The following is a 19949-nucleotide window of genomic DNA, read 5'->3' as shown; positions in this document are numbered from 1 at the left end:
ATGCACCATATGCAAGACTGGTATTCAGTGGACCTATCCCATATGAATGATATTGCCTTCAAAAGCAAAATCTGGCATTAATAGTGTCAGTAAAAAGTCCATCACTAAAACCATTTGTTCTCTGGTGGACAGATTGCAAGATCTTTGTGATATGCTGTCAAGCTCCAAGCACGCATTTAGATGAACTGCTATCAGGTATGGAAATTTCAGCTATGGAAATCTGTACCTTGTCTTTTTCACAATTATTGATTCATCTTGGACCGGCTTGTTATTTTCACTCTACTGAGCATAAGGTGCCTCTGTCATGGGTTCTTTAAAGGTTAGGGGTGGGTTTTTGCAAGTATTTTTACCTTCTTTCTGTTATCATTAGTGCTGATGATCCAGTCAGAGTCTGAGACTTCCCTCTCCTCTCAAAGACAAGGGGTTTTTTTAAGAAAAGCTTATCTATACCTGAAGCATTTCCAGCTTTCACTATGCAAATGCTATCTGGCATAACCATAGAGATAATCTTATTTTTCAGATCAGGAATTCATGTTGCTTGTAATTCCTGAGCCAAAGTGTCATCCTCTGTTAAATTTTTAGCTGGCAGAGGCATCTATCTTCTTGTGTCTCCCAAAACCTTCTGTGTGCACAACTGCTCCCGATAGTATAGATGTTATATCTACAGTATATCATGCTACCAGTTCTGCCAGTAACAAAAATCTCCATGTTGTTATAAGATCTCTTGGAATATCATCCTTACAAAACTTAATATTGTATACAAGAGCTGTGGGGTTTCTCACTTGCGTGTAGCGTGCAGTTATCTGCTAACGTGATATCATGAAGTTTGCTCACTTTGTGGTAGAGGCGGGTAATGAGCTGCATGCTAGAGTAATGTTCAGTGTTCATCTGGAAAAAATCAGTTGACTAGTTAGTGTAATAAAGTCAAAACATTCTCGGGGAGTTACAACACCATATTATTGGTACAGTTTGGAGGAGGCGGAGGGGACAGGACAGGCATGCATTCGTGTTTATCAAAGTAGCTTAGTCTCCTCAAAATATGATTTCATATCTCAGAACCTTAGATGATGCAGTCATCTGTGTCTTAGTCTCTTGTGTTCAACAGAGTTTCTGGTCTCAGTAGTGTATTAAGTTACTTATGCATTAATTCATGTATCTGGTGAAATCGACTCCTTTACAGTTTCTGTCTTAATGAAAATTTATCTTAGGATAATTTTATCTTATGATCTTCTGGATATAGAAACATCTTATATTGTGATTTATTTAATTCTATCCCTTTAATTTCAACAATTTTCTTGGGTTTCCTCAGACCTGAATAGTCTGTAAAAAAAAATCTGGACCTTCTCTGCAGAAGCATAGCAAATGACAGTGAAATGTTCCACAATTAACATTCTGTCATGAGGAAACAAGTTGGTGGTTCTTCTTCTGGACTTCACTAGTTTTGATCTATACTGGTATTTGCCTGCACTTTGAGATTTTTTTACATAGATAAAATGTCAATGGTCATTTGATTCTCCTTCACAAAATATTTATTTGATGCATCTAGAGGTCCTAGAAGCCCAGTTTCCCTTATGTGGAAGCAAGTTGGCCATATCATGGTCACCTTGTTGTTTAGACATCTATCTGTTATTAAACTCCCATAGAGCTCACTGGTCAGTAATTTTTTATTTTCATCCTCTAGTGCCTTCTAAATCTGTAGGTCTCTGTTTTCCTTAATAAAGTTTTTAGGACTTAGAGTTGGATGGACAAGCTGTGAGTTAGAGCAGGACACTTCACAGAGGCCCTGACTGACTCATTCTGACTGGAGAAAACCTTAAGTCCACCGTGACTGGATAAAGCCTTAAGTAGCCTAGTCTGATCCCATAACTGATCCTCCTTTGAGCAGGAGGTTGAACTGGAGGCATCCTGAGGTTCCTTCCTGCCTGAACAATGCTGTGATTCTTGATGCTATGATCTTCAGTTAATGAACAATTTTATATAAAAATTTGTAGGGTGATTCTGGATAATGTTAGTAAGAGATCTCAGAGGAACTTCTATACTGCCTGTGATCAGGCTTTTATTGTGTTTGTCATGCTGTAGTTTTCTTACCTGTCAAGAGAGGATCACTTTACCTGAGTCATCTTGAGCTTCTAATAGCTACTAATTGGTCAATTTGATAAGTGCTTTGTAAACACTAAGGAATTTGTGAATGCTAATGAAATGGCTTTTCTCTCCTCTTTTAGTATAATATTTGCATCCTCTTTTTCTTACATTACAGGTTCGTGACACTAAAAGAAATGATACAGTATTATTGCCTAATCGGGTGTCAGAATCTTTTAGTGCAAATACCAAAAGCAACATGTGAGCTGACTTTGAATGACAAGCAGTAGGAGTGAGATCTCAGACATCTTGAGATGGACATCTGTGCCTAGGTTGATGTCAGTTTAATACAGGAGTGCTTCCCAGCTTCTGGGCCTGTGCGTATACCTTTGCTGTGGTTCACATTTGTGGTCTGAGCATGAGTTGACTGAGCCATGGGAAATTTGGAGGGAGTTTATGTTCAAAGGAATTACAGCTGTGTAGGTTGGACAGGGATCTCTCGATGATTGTAGGGAAACAGAGACTTTGTTTGGCGTGTCTTAACAGGCAGTTTAGATGTAGTTTGGCAGATCTGGGATTACTGGATGCTGACTTCCACTAAATCCTGAACTCAGAGAGCTGCTTCTGTGTCAGGTAGTGCTGGTAAGGCAGCTGGCTGCACCTCACTTCTTAGCCAGCATCTGCTTGTTCCCTCCTGTTTTCTATGGGTACAGTGACTCTTTGATTAAAGTAAGAACACTACAGTCTTGTAAATCATAGTGAAATCTTTACTTGCCCTGATATAATCAATTTCTTAAAGAGTTAATATTGGTCTATTAATTACATTAACATAGTTTCTCCTCTTAGAGAACATTTCTCAAGCTTGTGGAGATTGTGATTTAAGTCCTATACATTTTATTGGGGGGTTTGTTTATATTAACAATAATTTAATACCATTTTTAAGATGCGGTATAAAAATAAAATATGTACAATGTTGTGGATACAGCCACATAGCTGTTTTAGAACAGGTTTGTTCCTAGGAGTTCTTGTGTCTGGAGCACAGTCTTTTGGAATCTGATTTCTTCATGTTACTTGCTTTGATCTGTTTAGGTAACTAATAATATTTGATTCTTTTTAAACTGCATTTGCTTTGCAATTTGGTAGCTGCTAAATTTCTGCTGTATACCAACAAGCAAGGAATTTGAAAAGTTTTAGCAAATCCATAAAAGCACTGCTTAGCGGCTGATGTGCACAACTAATACTTGTGGGTCAATGACACCTTTTGTTTTTTAGATTTAGTTGGCTTACTAGATGGTGAAAACATCTATTAAAAAGAATTGAGAATGTTTTGTGGAGCAAACATTAATAATTTTATACTGCCTTGATCATTATGCTTTCTAAAGAGCAAAGCTTTTGGCATTTCTTTTGGTAGAGGCGTTATGACAGTATGTCTTTGTCAAGTAGGTGTTGCTAATAAAAAATTTATTATGCCTTTTGCAAAATTGTTTAGTCATACTTTGATGCACCAGTGTAAATAAATCTCTTTTATGCTTCAGATATTGGTAGATATTTTTTCTTTTGGCTAGCATCTTAGTCGTTAGACAGTATTTTTCACCAATTCCTTATGCTTAAATTCTTAAATGTCTGTGCATGCATATATTTAAGGAAAAGAAAGAACAAGAAAATAACCTAATGCAGAGCATTAGGCTCTAGAGCTCAAGTCAAATAGACTTGAAGTTGTTTCCAAATTTATTCATGCTGTATAATCTGATTTCTGTAACAGATAGAAATAGTGGCAAAGTAATTATCAGTATGCTGGATGAGTGCGAAAGATGAAGTCTCAAATACGGAGTAAAATATTGTATTCATACAAAGTGGTTTTATAATGTAATCAAATCCTATTTTTTCCATCTCTTAGATGATGAAGCATGCCTGGGACAATTATAGGCAATATGGATGGGGACATAATGAGCTCAAACCAATTGCCCGGAAAGGACATTCCACCAACATATTTGGTAGGCTATATTTTCTGATTTAGGTTTCTTTTTAAATATTTCTGTCCATGCTATCCTCTTTGAAAGTCTACTCAAACTTCCTAGGAAATTTTGTTGTAATATAAATCTTTTGAAGTGTGGATGACAGAAGTGTATCGATTATTTCAACGGTAGTTCAATGAATTACTTTACTAAACTATATTTTGGGAGTAATATGTTGTTATTGTTGCAAAAGCTAAGTGTGTCTATGTGCACTGTTACTTTGTGTATGCATATATATATAAAAAGTTACAATGTAGTGATGATATTTTGGGATGCAATGAATATAAAGTTATTTTAAAAAAAACCCCAACCTCATCTTGTATAGATCTTTGTGTTTAATTCTGTGAGAATGTGATACAAGACAAAAGGCATATGCAAGATGCCGAAAAACTGCTAGTACCAAGGTGAAATTGAAAGCCGCTTTTAAAAAGACCTGGGTAAGGCAAAAATGATGTTGTTACTTGATGCGTGACCTGTAGACTGGAATGAAAGAAAAAAAACATTCAAAATACAGAAGTTTAAGGGTAGAGGCAAGCTTCAAAGAAATTTAAGGGATGGAGTGAGAGTATTTGAGCAATGGAGTGTGAATGAGTGTTATAAATGGCATTTAAAATAGTATGAAACAGGATGGTGAAGATCAAGAAATTGAATAGCCTTGTGTTGCATATGTGTGATCAGACTTAGATAGCTTTTCCTTAAAATATCAGTGATCTGCAGTACTGCTTTTTTGGTGTAAAAGCACCGGGATAGAATAAGTAGAATAGTGATCGGAAAGCGACAAGAATTTTATTGGTACTTGAATCAGGAAAGAATTCGCTTTTTTTTTTTTATCCTGGGTTCTGTAGGACTGATGGTTCAGTAAACGTAGACCTAACTGTTGAGGACTGAACCCTGGAGGTTCTCTAGGTTCATCTTCTGGTATAGCAAAACACATAACCTTGATGTTAGTGATTAAGGTTAAGCCTGGATTGGTCCAGCATGCACAGCATCTAAGATGACTGAGTCATGAAGTTCATGCATTTATTTTGAAACACACACAGGAGAGCTGCTCTAAGACTGGGTAGGGTTTTATGAATTCTGTTCAGGGTTTCATACTGTGTTCATTCACTCTCTGGTATCTGAGGAAGGTACAAATTTAGAATCACTTTTTACATCAAGAACAAGTGTTAATATACTGTTTATACCTTAAGTATGTTAGTATTAGTTATAACAGTTTGCTTGAAATGAAGATTTTAATGGCTTTTATTGTAAGGCAGTTGGCTAATGACTTGTGTGAGGTTGGTTCTCATTGTAATTGGTATTTGTTTTGTTTGTCTTCAAACATTGAATTTGTTTCTTGTGAATGATAGAAATACAGGTTAGGATTGTGTCATTTTCTCGTTTCCTGTGCTTAGTGCCTGAACCCAGAATAAATTATTTTGATTTAAATGAAAATTTAGTTAGATTTTTGTTTTCATTTGTAGCGAAAAAATAAACTCCCAGAGGAAAGTTATTCCAAAAGAAGAGTCAAAGGACTTGTTTCAAAAGTACCGTAATATTTAAATGGATTTTTTGTTTTTCGCTCAGTCCCTTTCCCCAACCTCCTTAAATTTTATCTTGAAACCATTCTTATATCTTACCAAATAAACAAGTGATTTTCTTCATATCCAAACAGTTTTTCATCAAACTTACTTGCATGATGAACTTGAACCTTAAATAAATGCTGGACATGGAGAAGGGAGGAGAACTTGAACTAGGCACTCTGCTCCTTTCCCCTGCTCCCAGCAATGGAAGGAGAGCATCTGACTTACACTTCCTGCAATACTTATGAACAAACAAAAAAACCCTCCAGAAATGCCCACGAATAAACCTTTTCCCCGCAGACCTGTAGTGCATAGAAGCCTATTTAAATCCATAGGAGAATAATCTCAGCTGCTGTACTGGACTGATCTGTGGTAAGGACTGTTCATCTTTACTGCAAGCAAACCCCCAGAGCCTGGCATTGATTGCTTTTGGTCATGCACTGGAACCTGGTTTCTTACACTTCAGAATGGTGTGGAAGCTGATGCTGTTTTATTTCTTTCTATTTCTTTATAAAGACAATGACTGAGTCAGGGAGAGTTGTCTGAGAGGAGGAAGATGAGCAAGTTAACATGCTCAAGAGAAAAATGCATCTGGACTGAACGAGGAGTTTGGAGAGTAAAATAGAAGAGTCTAAGATGCAGCCAGTACTGAGCATAGTGCAAGGAGAGAGTGTGAGGCTGAAGGGAAGACCAGAGCAACAGGCTTCTGCTGTGACAGACAGGACATTTCTTAGGTTCCTGGAGAGTCTTGTGTAATATTCTTACATAATTTTTCTTTGCTACCTTCTATGTTGGCACTACTTTAATTTCTACTAGACAAATCTTTTCTGAAGCTTCCTGTGATTTACTTGTTTGTTATCTCTATTTCATGGCTTTCCTTTGTATTTTTTCCAGCTGATGAACTTGGGTCTGACAGTGAAGGTCTTTAATGTTCACCTGTATGATCGTGTAGTCTGCTGTTGAATTTACATCCAATTCTGTTGCTTAATTTGCCAAGTATAATTTTAGATTAGCCTTGGTTGTAACCCAGACTCCCTGTGAAGTGAGGTTTTTTCTTCATATGGCAGCAAAACATTTTTCTAATGTTTTGATTTGAATGTGACTGACACAATGCTTTGAAGCAATTTTGAATTATAGTTTTACTCTGTGTTTGTCTTTTTAAAATCCAGATGCTATTTTGTGCCATTTAATTTTTAGCCAAATCATGTTATGATTGCTTTGTGTAAGGCTATTTCATATGAGAAACTTTTCTGTAATATGTAGTCTTCAGTATATACCAAGTCTAAAATAAAATCAGCTATTGCTGATTTGGTACATGGTTGATGAGAAGGGGGGAAAAAAGTGGTCCTTGTACTGAGGACTGTCTAGGCTGTGTTGTTATTGCTAGTACTTCATGAGTCTCTGTTACCCACAATGACACCATTCCCAGAGGCATTTGCCTTTATAGAAGCATTACATAATTATTTTTTAAATCCGATGCTATTTTGAATAAAAAGCTGCTCAGCAAAACCTGGTTTTATTACTCATCTCAAAGATGATTTGACCTATTACTGCAGTCTGTTGTACTTCCATTTCAATTCATAGCATGTCTGTGATATTCAGCAAGGAGATGGTATCGCTGCTTGACACCGCAACCCTTTGCATGAATCTTTGGGAAATCAGGTTTACTGATAACTCTCAAGTGAGGTAAACACGATTAGAAGGCAAATAAGCCATTAATCTTCTCTGTTGGACTCTCCTTTCCCTCCAAAGCAGTGTATATCTCTGCCAAGAGGAACATCAGTGTTCCTAACTTTGCAAGATCTATCAGGGTTCAGACTGGGATCAGAGAAGGGGAGAGGAGGTGGCCTGCTCTGCTCTCATAAATCTTGGTTTTAAGTCATTAAAAAATAGGGAAATGTGATCAACTTTTTAAAGCAAGATGCTCTGTGCCTCACTGAAGCATGCCAGCAAGAACATTTGTGGGCTGCCCCAGTTATTAGTTTGACTTGTATAACAGCACCTGCTGGGTTTTCTTTACTTGACCTGCAGCTAGAAACTCTTGCCAGTCTTTTTGAGATGTCTGACCCAGTGACAGTAAATTGTAAAGGGGAGCCTGCTAAAAATGTTCCCTATCAAACTGTGTAGTCAGTCAGTAGTTAAAATCTTGAGTAGTACCTCTTCAACAGCTGTATCACAGCATTAGAAGTATGATGCTGCTTTGGGAAAGTATGGCGGAATTGGCGAGCTTTTAAAGGTATTTAGAAGACATATGTAACAAACCTTGATAGGTTCTGTGTTGGTGAAGCAGGGTGATAACTTGCTCTTATTTTTGTGAAAGTTGCCTGGTTTTGAAAGGGCTGATAATCTCAAGATTTGGTATTTATGCCTACCCTGTAAAATAAAGTATAAAAGGCAAGGAGAAAGTATAGCAGAGAAGTATAATTTCTCTTTCCAGTTTAAATTTTTGTTTGCAACTCTGCTGGTGGTTGTAACAGCTAAGCTAAAAATAAAAAAGTTAACTTTTTTGTTGGGCTGCTTAAATTGCCAGAATAATTTGATGACAGCCACAGGGTGTTATTGCAGAGGGGGGTTGTATGGGATCTGCATCAAGTTCTCATTGGAACACAAAGGTTGAAGAGGAAGGCTGATGGAAAATGATGCATGTTAGATAATGAGCAAGCATGACATCTGAGCTTGCTTCAGAAGGTTCTCTGGGTGTAGCAAAAACCAGAGTAATTGATAGTATTGTCGGATTCTCTTGCTGTAATGAAATCTGCCTCGATTTGCTTTTGAGGATCAGAGTAACCATCTGAAACATGCTGTTTAAAGATGGTTTGTCCTAGCACTTGTTTGATGACCCCTAGGTGAACATCTTATGGAAACACTATCAAAATCACTCAGTCCAGATATGCTTCAGAGTTTTAAACTTTACGTATCTTTTACCTATACTATATGTATCTTTTACTTCAACATCTTTTTTAATAATTAGTGTAGCACAAGCTTTGAAGATGCTTTATTGTAGCAGTTTGTACTAGTGGGTTTGTGTCAGTCTCCAATCTTTATTTTTCTAAATCAACGTTTGTTTGTGAACCTGAATGACTTTAAGGGAGAAAATCAAGTCCTTGAGCAACTCAGAACATTGTCTTCAGCAAAACTAGAAATCGTGGGTTGTCGTCTTACCTGATGCTTTCTGAAATGAGAGTTCTTGAAATTTGTGATGTGGAGTGTTTTTTGTAATGTTAACTGTCCAAGAATACAATGAAGATGTGCAGTTTGTCAGGTAATAAATACATGACAAAGTACCGATACAAACTGGCAAAAATTGTAAACTTCCCGTATTACTAGCAGTGCATTTCTAAACCTTGCATTTGGATGTATTCTGTCCAGAGATGAGCTAGCTGCATTATGTGAAGATGACCTGATAATGTACACATACAGATACATATCTAGATATGTTTTGAAGGATGTGAAAAGATCTTTCCTAAGTAATGATGATGTGGAGTTTTTAAGTTGTAGATGCTTGCATACAGACATGCCCATTCTCATGCACAAAGATTTAATGAAATTATTTCATATTTCGCCACACTAGAACTGTCTCATACATCTATAGTGCTTTCATGCCTCTCCTGTTCTCTCAACTCACATGCCATGCAAATGGCTAATTTAATCTGAGATGTCTGCCAGCTCTGTCTTGGGATAATGTGTTCTGGGAGGAAGAGAAAATTGTCAATGAAGTCACATTGTGTTTGCATTTGTGTTACCTAGTAGAGCCTCAAGGCTGCAATGCAGTGCCATATCTCTTCCCTAACACATGACCAAATAAAGCTGTTCTCTCTTTTATGAGGGATTTTTGTCTGGCACATTCAGTGTCATCAATGTAATGTGCTGCTGCTTCATACATACGGGAAAAAATGACATTTTAAGGTGTGTGTTGGTTAACGAGCAAGATGTGTCCAAGGGAACAACTCAAGAATTCAGTTGGGTCAACTAGTAAGCTGATTTTTTTTTTTTTTTTTTTTTTAACTTGCCAGCGGACTACTTGGTTTCTACCACCTTGTTGAGTGTGTCCTGTTGCCTGGCTTGCTGCACAGCCCCATCTCAGCCTTTTGCTACCAGAGCTGCTGATAAGCCCTCATGACCTGGGAGAAAGTTGCTGAGCCAGCTGCCAACTGCCCACTGCTGCAGCGTGGGAAGCTCTTGCCACAGATTTCTGTGTTGCTAAGCAATGGAGATCTGACAGTGCATTTCTCTGCTGTACCGGAGAGCAGAAGCAACAATGCTCCCAAGCCCTGCAGAGAAAATGCATTTGTCAGACTGCAAGGACATGAGGCTGTTGTGACAAGGAGCTGAGTCAGGCCAAAGGAGTCTGTTTTTCCTGTACCTTTGTCAAGTATGATATAGCTTGGGAGAGTAATTTCTTTGTCCAGTTTGTGGTCTAGAAAACAAGAGGTGGAATATTTCTTGTAAGCACTACAAGAAAATGCTTTAACAGATTTTTTTTTTTTAAATTACCCTGGGAAATATTCATTAGTTTATTAGACATTTTTGTCATCTGTCATTGTAACAGTTATTGGGCTGTCTGAGCTGCTCTGACACTATCATCTGTTGTCATCTGATTAGTTGTCATTTACTTTTGAAGTTCACATAATCAAGTATCAAGGGCAACACCCACAACTTTTGTTTTTCTTTGTGGTTTTCTTTTTAGCTGCCAAATACCCTGCAAATTTATAAACATTATGGAGACACCCTTTTCCTGGGAAGAAGCTAAGGAAAAGTAAAAACTGAGGGATGACCTTTTGAAGATATGGCTAAAAACTTCTGGTGTCTTCTCATTGTAAAACCCTAATGAAGAGACAAGCAGGAGAAACTTCTGCTTAACCTCCTTTTTCTGTGCATGTTTTCAGCCTCTGAGTCTGTGTGGAGGATAAATGAAAACAAAGAAGGGATGAGAGATATATATGTAAACAAATATGTTCTTCACTTGTTCTGATGGGGAGAAAAACCCTATTTGGTGAGCAGTAGTTTTTATTTTGTAATCTACCCATTGTTGCCTTTTTCTGCGGCACATGAAAGGGGAAAGAAAATCCATTTACACTTGTAAAGAGAGGTACTTTCATGGTGCAAATTTCAGCCTGATCTCTGTATTTCAGGTTCTATTCAATTTTAACGTAAATGAAACTGGCCTTAGGACAGGTCTGTGGAGCTGTGTCCTCTGCAAAATCAGTAATGAGTGACTACACTGACAATGTTGAATATTATGTGTACATTGAATGTGCATTTTTTTGGCCCGTAACAGAAATTTTGCAAAGATAAGATTTAAAGAAAGAGCATAACTCTCAAGAGTTGCTGGCCAAATTTGGAATTAGAGCAGTGTTCTGATAACGCAGGAAGGGTTCCTTCAGATGGGACGAAAAATCAAACGTGATCATTACTCATCCTCCAAAACTTGCTCATGGCAGGTACCTAGGGAAGAAATGTAAGAGCAGGAAAATCCTGTAGTAAGTGAGCATTTCTAAGAGCACTCTCCAGGCTTGCAAAAGCTTGTGCAGCATTAGTGCTTCTGTGGTCAGAGGCAGCAAGCTTTATTTAATCACTTTTAGTTTATTTTTCTGTGATTTTGTCCAATCTGCTTTTGAGTCCGTGCAAACTTAAGAGCACCCACCACATTCCATTAGGAGTGGTTCCATAGTTTGATTCCATATTGTGTAGAAAAGTTTTTAGTTTTGAAGCGTCCTGTCTGTCTTAGGTGACTAGTTTTGGTATCGGAAAAAAACAACCCACTCTTCTTTGCCATTCATCTCTTCTTTGCCATTCATGAGTTTGTGGAACTGCACATGCCCTCAGTTGTGTGCCTGTCTTACATGGAGAGTCTTGGTCTATTAAGTCATTTCTCATACATATTTTTTTTCATACCTTATACCTTGTTATCCCCTTTCTTTATATCTTTTCAAGTTCTTTTTTTCTTTGAGAGGAAGACTAAAACTTTGTTCTGTTTTCTATTTGGTTCACTGATCCTTTCCTAATTGTATTTTGCATCTTTTAGGCTCCTTAATGAGTCTAGAAACTCACTATAGGGTGGCTTTTCTGCAGTAGCATTCCTTTTCAAAAGCCTCATCCACTGTAGACAGTATTTCTGGATGATTTAAAAATCCGGCGATTAAAAACTCCGGCAATTTAAAAAATCCGACGATTGATTTAAAAATATACGTGTGCCCAAGTATTCATCTCTCTGGAATCCCACTGGTGGTTTCCCCTCACAATAATTGGTTGTTTACATTTATCCTGTTTGCTATCCTTTAAAGTATTATTCATCTGTGTGAGAACAATCTTCTCTTATCCTGTGGCAGGTTAGTTTTCTTAAGAGCCTTTGTTTTCACATATCTTCTGAATATATTATCTGTCCATATGCAAGTTCACTTCTTAAGAAGACTGTGACATTGATGCTAAGATAAGATTTCCCTTTACAGAATTTCTGACTTTTCCTTAGTTCGCCTAATTTAAAGCTGTCCTCCGATGCTGCTAATTGGGTAAATAGTGTTTTGTAAACACTATTTTGCTTCACTGCAATAGATGTCATGTTTATTTAGAATATGGTGGTTCTCTAAAACTTGCAAATGTGTGCAGGCAGGATGCAATCTGGCTGTGCGTTCCCTTTTAACTGTTTTAGAGTATTGGTGCCATAGATAAAGACAACTGTGGTTAGCTAAGAATATTTTTTTGAATGTTATTGCTGTTTCATCAAACTGTCACAAGTGTGCCTATGCATAACAGGAAAATTCACCATGAGTAGCTGTTGTCTTCTGTTCTTTTTAAGAATATAGTATTCCCATTGAGTTCTTCTCACCCAGTTTGTATTAGCTCATGTACCAACACATTTATGTCAGTTGTTCTCAGTGGCTTTTTTACGTGTTTCTGAACTGGTGATGTATAAATCCTATGGCATTATGCAGAAGACTGAAAATTCTGCCTTTAAAAAAAAGAAAGAGATGCACAGACATAAAGTGGAATTAAATAAAAACGGCTCATTTGTGTAACCTGCCTTATAGAATAGTAAGGTAAACATCTACATCAAATGGTAATGAAGAAATTAAGTCATATTGGATTTCAGGGCTTAGACTCAAATTGAGAATTTTTATTCTCTCTAATAGCATCCTCTCCTGTTTTTATCTTATAAACCAGATGATTTGCTCTGAGGAAGAAAAAAATATTTGTTTCCTGTTGGCAATCTTTGGACTTCTGTTTGTTTTGATTTGGGAATTACTTAGGTTGTGGGAACGCTATTCCTGAATTCAAACTTGTTCCCTATCATTTGGAACTAAGAACAGATGGTGTAATAAGGAAATTAATTTAAGACTTACAGAGTCTGTGTTGGACTATGTTAAAATATCAAGTAAACAGGCATGACAACTAAATAAAGATTAGCATACAGAGCTCTAAAACTAAATATGGTAGGAACAATTACATGTAAAAAGTGGGAGGCAGATGCAAGTACACTTTACTGTCAGCTGTAATTCAGGAACAGCTCCACCATGTGAGTGTAGTACTGTGCTTGTGCCTAATGCACTAATATTGTTCACCCAAGTCTTGCCCCGTTCTAATGAAGTTTTATGGCTACTACACGAAAATCAGCTTCTCAGCTGTCTTAAAGAAAATTCAGAATGTGGTTTGGACCAAGATATGTGGAAGTGGCACAAGATTTTATCTAAAAATGGAAAAGCATATGTGACATGATGGCTGGTAGAGGTGCATGTTTTAAGATGCTTTTCCTACCGCCTAGCTGACAGTCATTTAGCTTACAATTGCCTGTAAGAAATTGTACCTTTACTGTCTTAGAAGATCAGTACTTAGCTTGTTTCTTATGTAAGATTTCTGAACTCAGGTCACACGATTATGCTCAAGTCCAGATAACATCTTGCTCTCTTATTTACTGTCAAATATGAATCTGTCCCTGCTCACTGCTGGGTTTGACTGCTGCCTGTATTTAGGTTATGCATACTTCTGAGCCATCATTCATAGGTACTCTTCCCTTCAATCTTCCACTTCCTAATTTCTCAAAATGGAGTTGTTCCGGATCTGTATTTTTGGTTAGTTTCGGTTGACTGCTTTCGTGTGTGTAGCTGATTGCCATCAACATTCACTTCTTGACTGTTATTCTTGCCTCCCTTCCGATACACTTTTATCCCCTCCTTTGTGCTCAATTTAATGCCATCTTCTCTCCCTCTTTCCTTTCCTACTCTGAAGCTCATCCTAGTCTTTCTTTCCTGACATCGCAGCCTTTCAGTTATCACTAGGTCTTAACCTTCCACTAACTCAGATCATAGTTCCAGCGTTAATCTGAATTATGGTCTGCACATAGTCCTCCTCCTGTCTACATAATTCAATTTTGTGTTTGTGCTTAAAAACAGAATAACAAAAAAATATGAAAGGAACAATTGCAAAGAAACACAGAAAATCAAAGCAGTCTGGTATTAATATGTTAAGCCCTTTTCAAATTTAGTTTTGAGGATGTTCAGGTTTTGTACTGGAGGGACTGCATTCAACTCTTGCTTGTATGAGTTTTGAATTAAACTGAAGGGCTGTGTAGGATTTAGTTGGAAAGCAAAGGGAAGCAATCAAGTGAAGAGCAGAGAAGAGGAAGGTTTACTGTAGTATAAATTCCAAATTAAAAACTTTGTCTAAGGTCTTAAGGACATAGGTATTCAAGCAGCACTTTGTTGATTAATAACATCTACCTGCAGGTCCACTTTTCAATAGATTCAAAGACTAGCATACACTTCATCGCTTCACTCCCATTACTTCCTCGTTTCTAAAATTAAGGAAAGCATTACAATTTGATTATTTAATGTTATTTATATGCTAAAATACTTTACTGTCTGGTATAAAAGATTAGGAACTCATTTTCACGTTGCCTATTATCAGCAATTTAACAGAACTAAGCAATCAACATGCTTAGGTTTTTTTTTTGTTCTGCTTTTTTAATTAGTCTAAGATGTTAAAGGCAATTGATTTCTTCATGGATACTTAAAGGCTTATTCATTGCGTTTTATGGCTTAGCTGAAATCATATGTTGCAGTTTTGTATGAAATGTATAGTTTCATTGACTAATTTTGAGGCACTTGTTTCACAGTGCAATTAAACTGTTGTTCAAAAGTTTAATTCGTTTTCTTAAACATTATCTTGTTCCTTGTGAGTCATTAAGATATTTTACAAGTGGTATCCTTCCGTAGTGACAGCTTTATTACCAGAGTCTCATTAGAGATACAGAAAACAGGGCTGATAATTGTTTGCTTTTAATTTTCATGTTATATATTTTTCTACCACATCTGTAATTGTCTGTCACATTAAGCAATCCTGTAGCTAGAGTCTGAAAACTTGAATTCTTTTGAATCTTTTTGTGTAGAAATTGCAATACTTTCCCTAGATCAGTACAGTCTTGCCAAGTCTACATTTTTCGGCCATTCTGAAGCTGGGCAGGCAGGAATATAAATAACAAGAATATTTATTTTTTAAAGACTGTAATAACGCTGTATTTAATGTCAGACTGAGTTTATCAAGGAAACATTTTTGCTTTGTTGCTAGAGATTAAAATACCTGCTTATGTGAAAAATAATTAATCTTTTAGCTTCAAAGACTACCAGGGTATACTTCCTTGAGGAGGCTTTACATCCCCTATTTTGTTTCTGGAATCCCTGCAATGGAATAGGCAGGATGTGCCCTATGCTTGGGTACACCCCAATTGTCTGGTTGCTCTGGCAGTAGTGCTGGACTGCTCTGAAGTTCAGGTTGCCTGCCAGAGCAGACATTTAACTTAGGAATCAAGTTAAATTGTCCTTCAAGACTTTGGTCCTCTCAGATTCCTTCTGCAGATTGATCCTCCCCCACCCTCAATTAAACACACCAGTAATCAAGGAGTACTGCTCCAGTAGGTGTAGGTTCTGCTTCCAGTAAAGGATGACTGTCCAGGGCCCTGAAAAAAACCCAAGAACTGGCTATGAGTGGCTGAGACCAGTACTATTTCTGGCATACGAGGTCTCTTTGTATCTTAAGATTCTGTCCATCAGTATGATCATCTCATTGCCTATGCTGTTTTGAGAGTGAAAGCCATTTCCTTACATCCAGATCTTTAGTCTCTACACGTAACTAACTACAAATTGCAGCTTTCTAATGCTTATGAAGAGAAGTTGGCTTTCTAGAGTATAAAAAAAGCTTACTTCTATAGCAGGGATGTCTTGACACAGAGATGCTTGCTATTTCACAGAATCATCTTGGTTGGAAGGGACCTTGAAGATCATCTAGTCCAACCATTAACCTCACGCTGACCATTATCAGCTCCACCAGATCCGTCAGCACTATGTCAGCCTGACTCTTAAACCCCTTCAGGGATGGGGACTCCACGACTGCCCTGGGCAGCCCATTCCAACGCCCAACAACCCCTTCTGGAAAGAAATACTTCCTAAGAGCCAGTCTAAACCTTCCCTGGTGCAGCTTGAGGCCATTCCCTCTTGTCCTGTCGCTTGTTCCTTGGTTCAAGAGACTCATCCCCCCTCTCTGCACCCTCCTTTCAGGGAGTTGTAGAGGGCGATGAGGTCTCCCCTCAGCCTCCTCTTCTCCAGACTAAACAACCCCAGTTCCCTCAGCCGCTCCCCATCAGACCTGTGCTCCAGACCCTGCACCAGCTTCGTTGCCCTTCTCTGGACACACTCGAGTCATTCAATGGCCTTTTTGTAGTGAGGGGCCCAAAACTGAACCCAGTAATCGAGGCGCAGCCTCACCAGTGCCGAGTCCAGGGGTAAGATCCCTTCCCTGTCCCTGCTGGCCATGCTATTTCTGATACAAGCCAGGAGGCCATTGACCCTCTGGGCCACCTGGGCACACTACTGGCTCCTGTTCAGCCGGCTGTCAGTCAACACCCCTAGGTCCCTCTCTGACTGGCAGCTCTCCAGCCACTCCTCCCCAAGCCTGTAGCGCTGCTGGGGGTTGTTGTGGCCCAAGTGCAGCACCTGGCATTTGGCCTTAATGGAGGCTATCGCTCCAGCCTGTCCAGGTCTCTCTGCAGAGCCTCCCTACCCTCGAGCAGATCAACACTCCCACCCAACTTGCTGAGGGTGCACTCTATCCCCTCGTCTAGATCATCAATAAAGATGTTAAACAGGAGTGGCCCCAAAACCGAGCCCTGGGGACACCACTCGTGACCGGCCGCCAACTGGATTTAACTCCATTCACCACAACTCTTTGGGCCCGGCCATCCAGCCAGTATTTTACCCAGCAAAGCGTGTGCCCATCCAAGCCACGAGCAGCCAGTTTTGGCAGGAGAATTCTGTGCGAAACAGTGTCAAAGGCCTTACTAAAGTCAAGGTAGACAACATCCACAGCCTTTCCCTCATCCAATAAGCAGGTCACCCTGTCGTAGAAGGAGATCAGGTTTGTCAAGCAGGACCTGCCTTTCATAAACCCATGCTGACTGGGCCTGATCATCTGGTTGTCCTGCAACAACGTGTTGTGCGATGGTACTCAGGATGAGCTGCTCCATCAGCTTCCCGGGCACCGATGTCAAGCTGACAGGCCTGTAATTTCCTGGATCATCTTTCTGACCCTTCTTATATATATGGGCATCACATTGGCCAATTTCCAGTCTGATGGAGTATTTGTATGAAATATAGAGGCAGTTGTCTTCAGTAACAGCCCAATGCTTTTACTGTACCCAGCTACTTGTTTTGACTCAAGCAATCTTGCTAATTCCCTTAGCTTCCTTCTAAACATAGCTGGTGGTGGTATCCCCAAGCTGTCCTTGTAAACAACAAGAGTCTGTTAGATTCCTGTGCGGTTTTGTCACTGGTTTAGGAAGTACTAAAATCCTGCCTTGACTGTAAACAAACTAATGAGCATCCCACTTCTGGATCTTTCATCTGCTATCACTTCTGCTTAATGATAAAATACTTTGTTTTCACTCACTGCATAAGGTAGAGGAATAAAAATGGTTACATGCACCTGTTAGGCCTATTGTATATGACTTTCCTTAGAGGCAGAGTGGCCTCATGGTATTTTTTCCACTTAAGCTGGTTTCCTTGACTTTGTAGCATGTGTTTTGGTAATGAGATCCATTTAAGTAGACTATTTCCTTCAGGTTTGTTACTACTCTAACTGGTCTCTGGATAGATGCTGTGTGTTGTAAGACACTAACACGCTTGTAACACAGGAGTGTTCGAGTACAGACAGACAGAGGGTGAAAGGGAAAGAAGGAAAATTCTCTCCTTAGCGAGTCAGGGGAGAGAATAGGAAGAATGAAAGCAAGAAAAACCTGTGGGTTGAGATAAAGGTAGTTTAATAAGTGAAGAAAAAGGGGGGGGGGGTCGGAAGTAATGCAAAGACAATCATTTGCCACGTCTGACAAGCAGACTGGAGCTGAGAAATGGCTACCTGCCAGACTAAACACACCCCCTCCCTCCAGCTTTTACCACAGAGTGTGATGTTATATGATATGGAGTATCCTTTTGGTCAGTTTGGGTCAGCTATCATGGCTGTGTCCCCTCCCAGGCTCTTGCCCACCCACCTTGGATTATTCACTGTGGTGGGACAGAGGGGGGGAAAAAAGATAAAGCCTTGATGCTGTGAAAGCACAGCTCAGCAATAGCCCAAATTCTTGTGTGTCATCAACACTGTTTTAGTCACAAATCCAAAGCACAGCCTCATACAGACTGCTGTGAGGCAATTAGCTCCATCCCAGCCAGGCCCAGTACACCTGCTCAGCCCTCAACTTGGGCTGATGAAAGCCCTCATGGAGGTGTTTTTTGGAAGAAGTTCTGAAATCTGTGTGTGGTGTATACCTGTTGAAAATGGGCGTGAGTGTGGGTGACATGTCAAATAATCAAAGTTTCTGTGAAGCACCTATTTGATGATTACTTTTCAACTCGGAATGTGTGACTTCAGTTTGCTGGTGTAGAGTTCTAATTTGCCATCTTGTTCCTTATTTACATAATGTGTTTGTTTGTCAAATTTTCAGTCTTCTCTGACTGTAATTGATCTATGCTAGTTCATATATTTTCTCTAGTACCTCACTGCCATAGTCTCTTCTGCTTCCGCATAATAAATACACTAAGCAACCCTGTAGCTGGTATCAGACTTTCTAACTCTCTATACTTATCATTATGGAATAATGAAAATGGACTATTTATTTCCTTCATATTCCTTTTGTCATGGAACACATGACAACGATCTGTCTCCCTGTACTTTGATAGTCTCTTGTGAGACTTTAAAATGATATAAATAAACCAGTTCTTCATCTAGCGCTTTGGCATACTGAAAGACCATTTTTCTTTTAACGGCCCTGCTGTTTACACTTAGTCATATGATTTGCTAGAGATTTCAGACTGTAGATTTATGTGCTATCAAGTGAAGGAATTATTTGTCTAATCCCAGGAAACTGACGTCTACCTAAATATAAATCTGACTTACTATTTTGCAGTCTTTTGGAATAATACTCTCAGTTAATGAGAGTGTGCATGATTTTGTTAATAGTTCGGCTATTTCACTGCTAAATTCCTTCCATTAGTTCATGATGGATGTTCTGTTTTATTTAGAAGAATGAACATTGCATTCATTAGGCAAACTTCATTAAATTTGGAGCTCAATCAACTGGAACTATAATTATATGGAGAGGAAACTTCCTAATCTGACATTTGTAAAACTAAGCCCTTTTGGAATCAGTTATTATCTTATGTAACATGACCAACTGAGCCTTTGTATGGAACAGAGGCAGACCCTGGGAGGAGCGCCTTCAGCTATGAGAAGTGTTATTTTCTATTATAATTTAATTGTTTTATAGCCTTTTTCACCACAATGAGACATCTGCTCTCTCTGTATCGAGGGCAATAATAGATCAGACTGGTTGAGGTGGTAGTAAGCAGTGTATACTCCTCTAAACCATTATCTCATTGTTTAGAGTTAGTTTATTACTTTTCAAATGACACCTTCTGCAGTTTAAGTCCAGGAAGATCATCCTCTTGTCCTTTAAGGCAAAATTTATGGATCTTGGCATGGTTAGGGAAGGAAAAAACCCCATACTCTGTTACAAATGGAAAATGATTTCTCTTTGTGACTTTAAACTGGATGATTTGTATCAACACCAAGAGGGGGAAGTACTGCTGCCTATGCATTGTAGTCTGTTTTCCCTATAGCACCATGTGTGATGCTAATGCAGGCCAGTGATCTTTGAACACTTGCTGTTTCTTCCTGCTTTAGATTTCAACTGATGCCTTGCTGGTAGTGCAGTACATTTTAAGATGAAGGAAGACAGCTATGACAACATCACTGC

The 19949-nt window shown here is 38.7% G+C and overlaps 1 protein-coding gene across 2 annotated transcripts in view; it reads left to right on the top strand.

Annotated features, from left to right (window-relative positions):
- MAN1A2 (mannosidase alpha class 1A member 2) overlaps positions 1–19949 on the top strand; it is a 149021-nt gene that overhangs the window by 41442 nt on the left and 87630 nt on the right. For both annotated transcript variants that reach the window (XM_074809496.1, XM_074809502.1), the window contains exon 3: positions 3977–4073. In XM_074809496.1, coding sequence (XP_074665597.1) covers positions 3977–4073 — 97 coding nt within the window. The remainder of the gene's footprint in view (positions 1–3976; positions 4074–19949) is intronic.

The sequence above is a fragment of the Strix aluco genome, chromosome 2, assembly GCF_031877795.1.
Source record: "Strix aluco isolate bStrAlu1 chromosome 2, bStrAlu1.hap1, whole genome shotgun sequence".
In the NCBI taxonomy this organism is placed as follows: Eukaryota; Metazoa; Chordata; class Aves; order Strigiformes; family Strigidae; genus Strix; species Strix aluco.
Note: the sequence above shows the minus strand (reverse complement) of the source record. Positions and strands in the feature narration are given on the sequence as shown.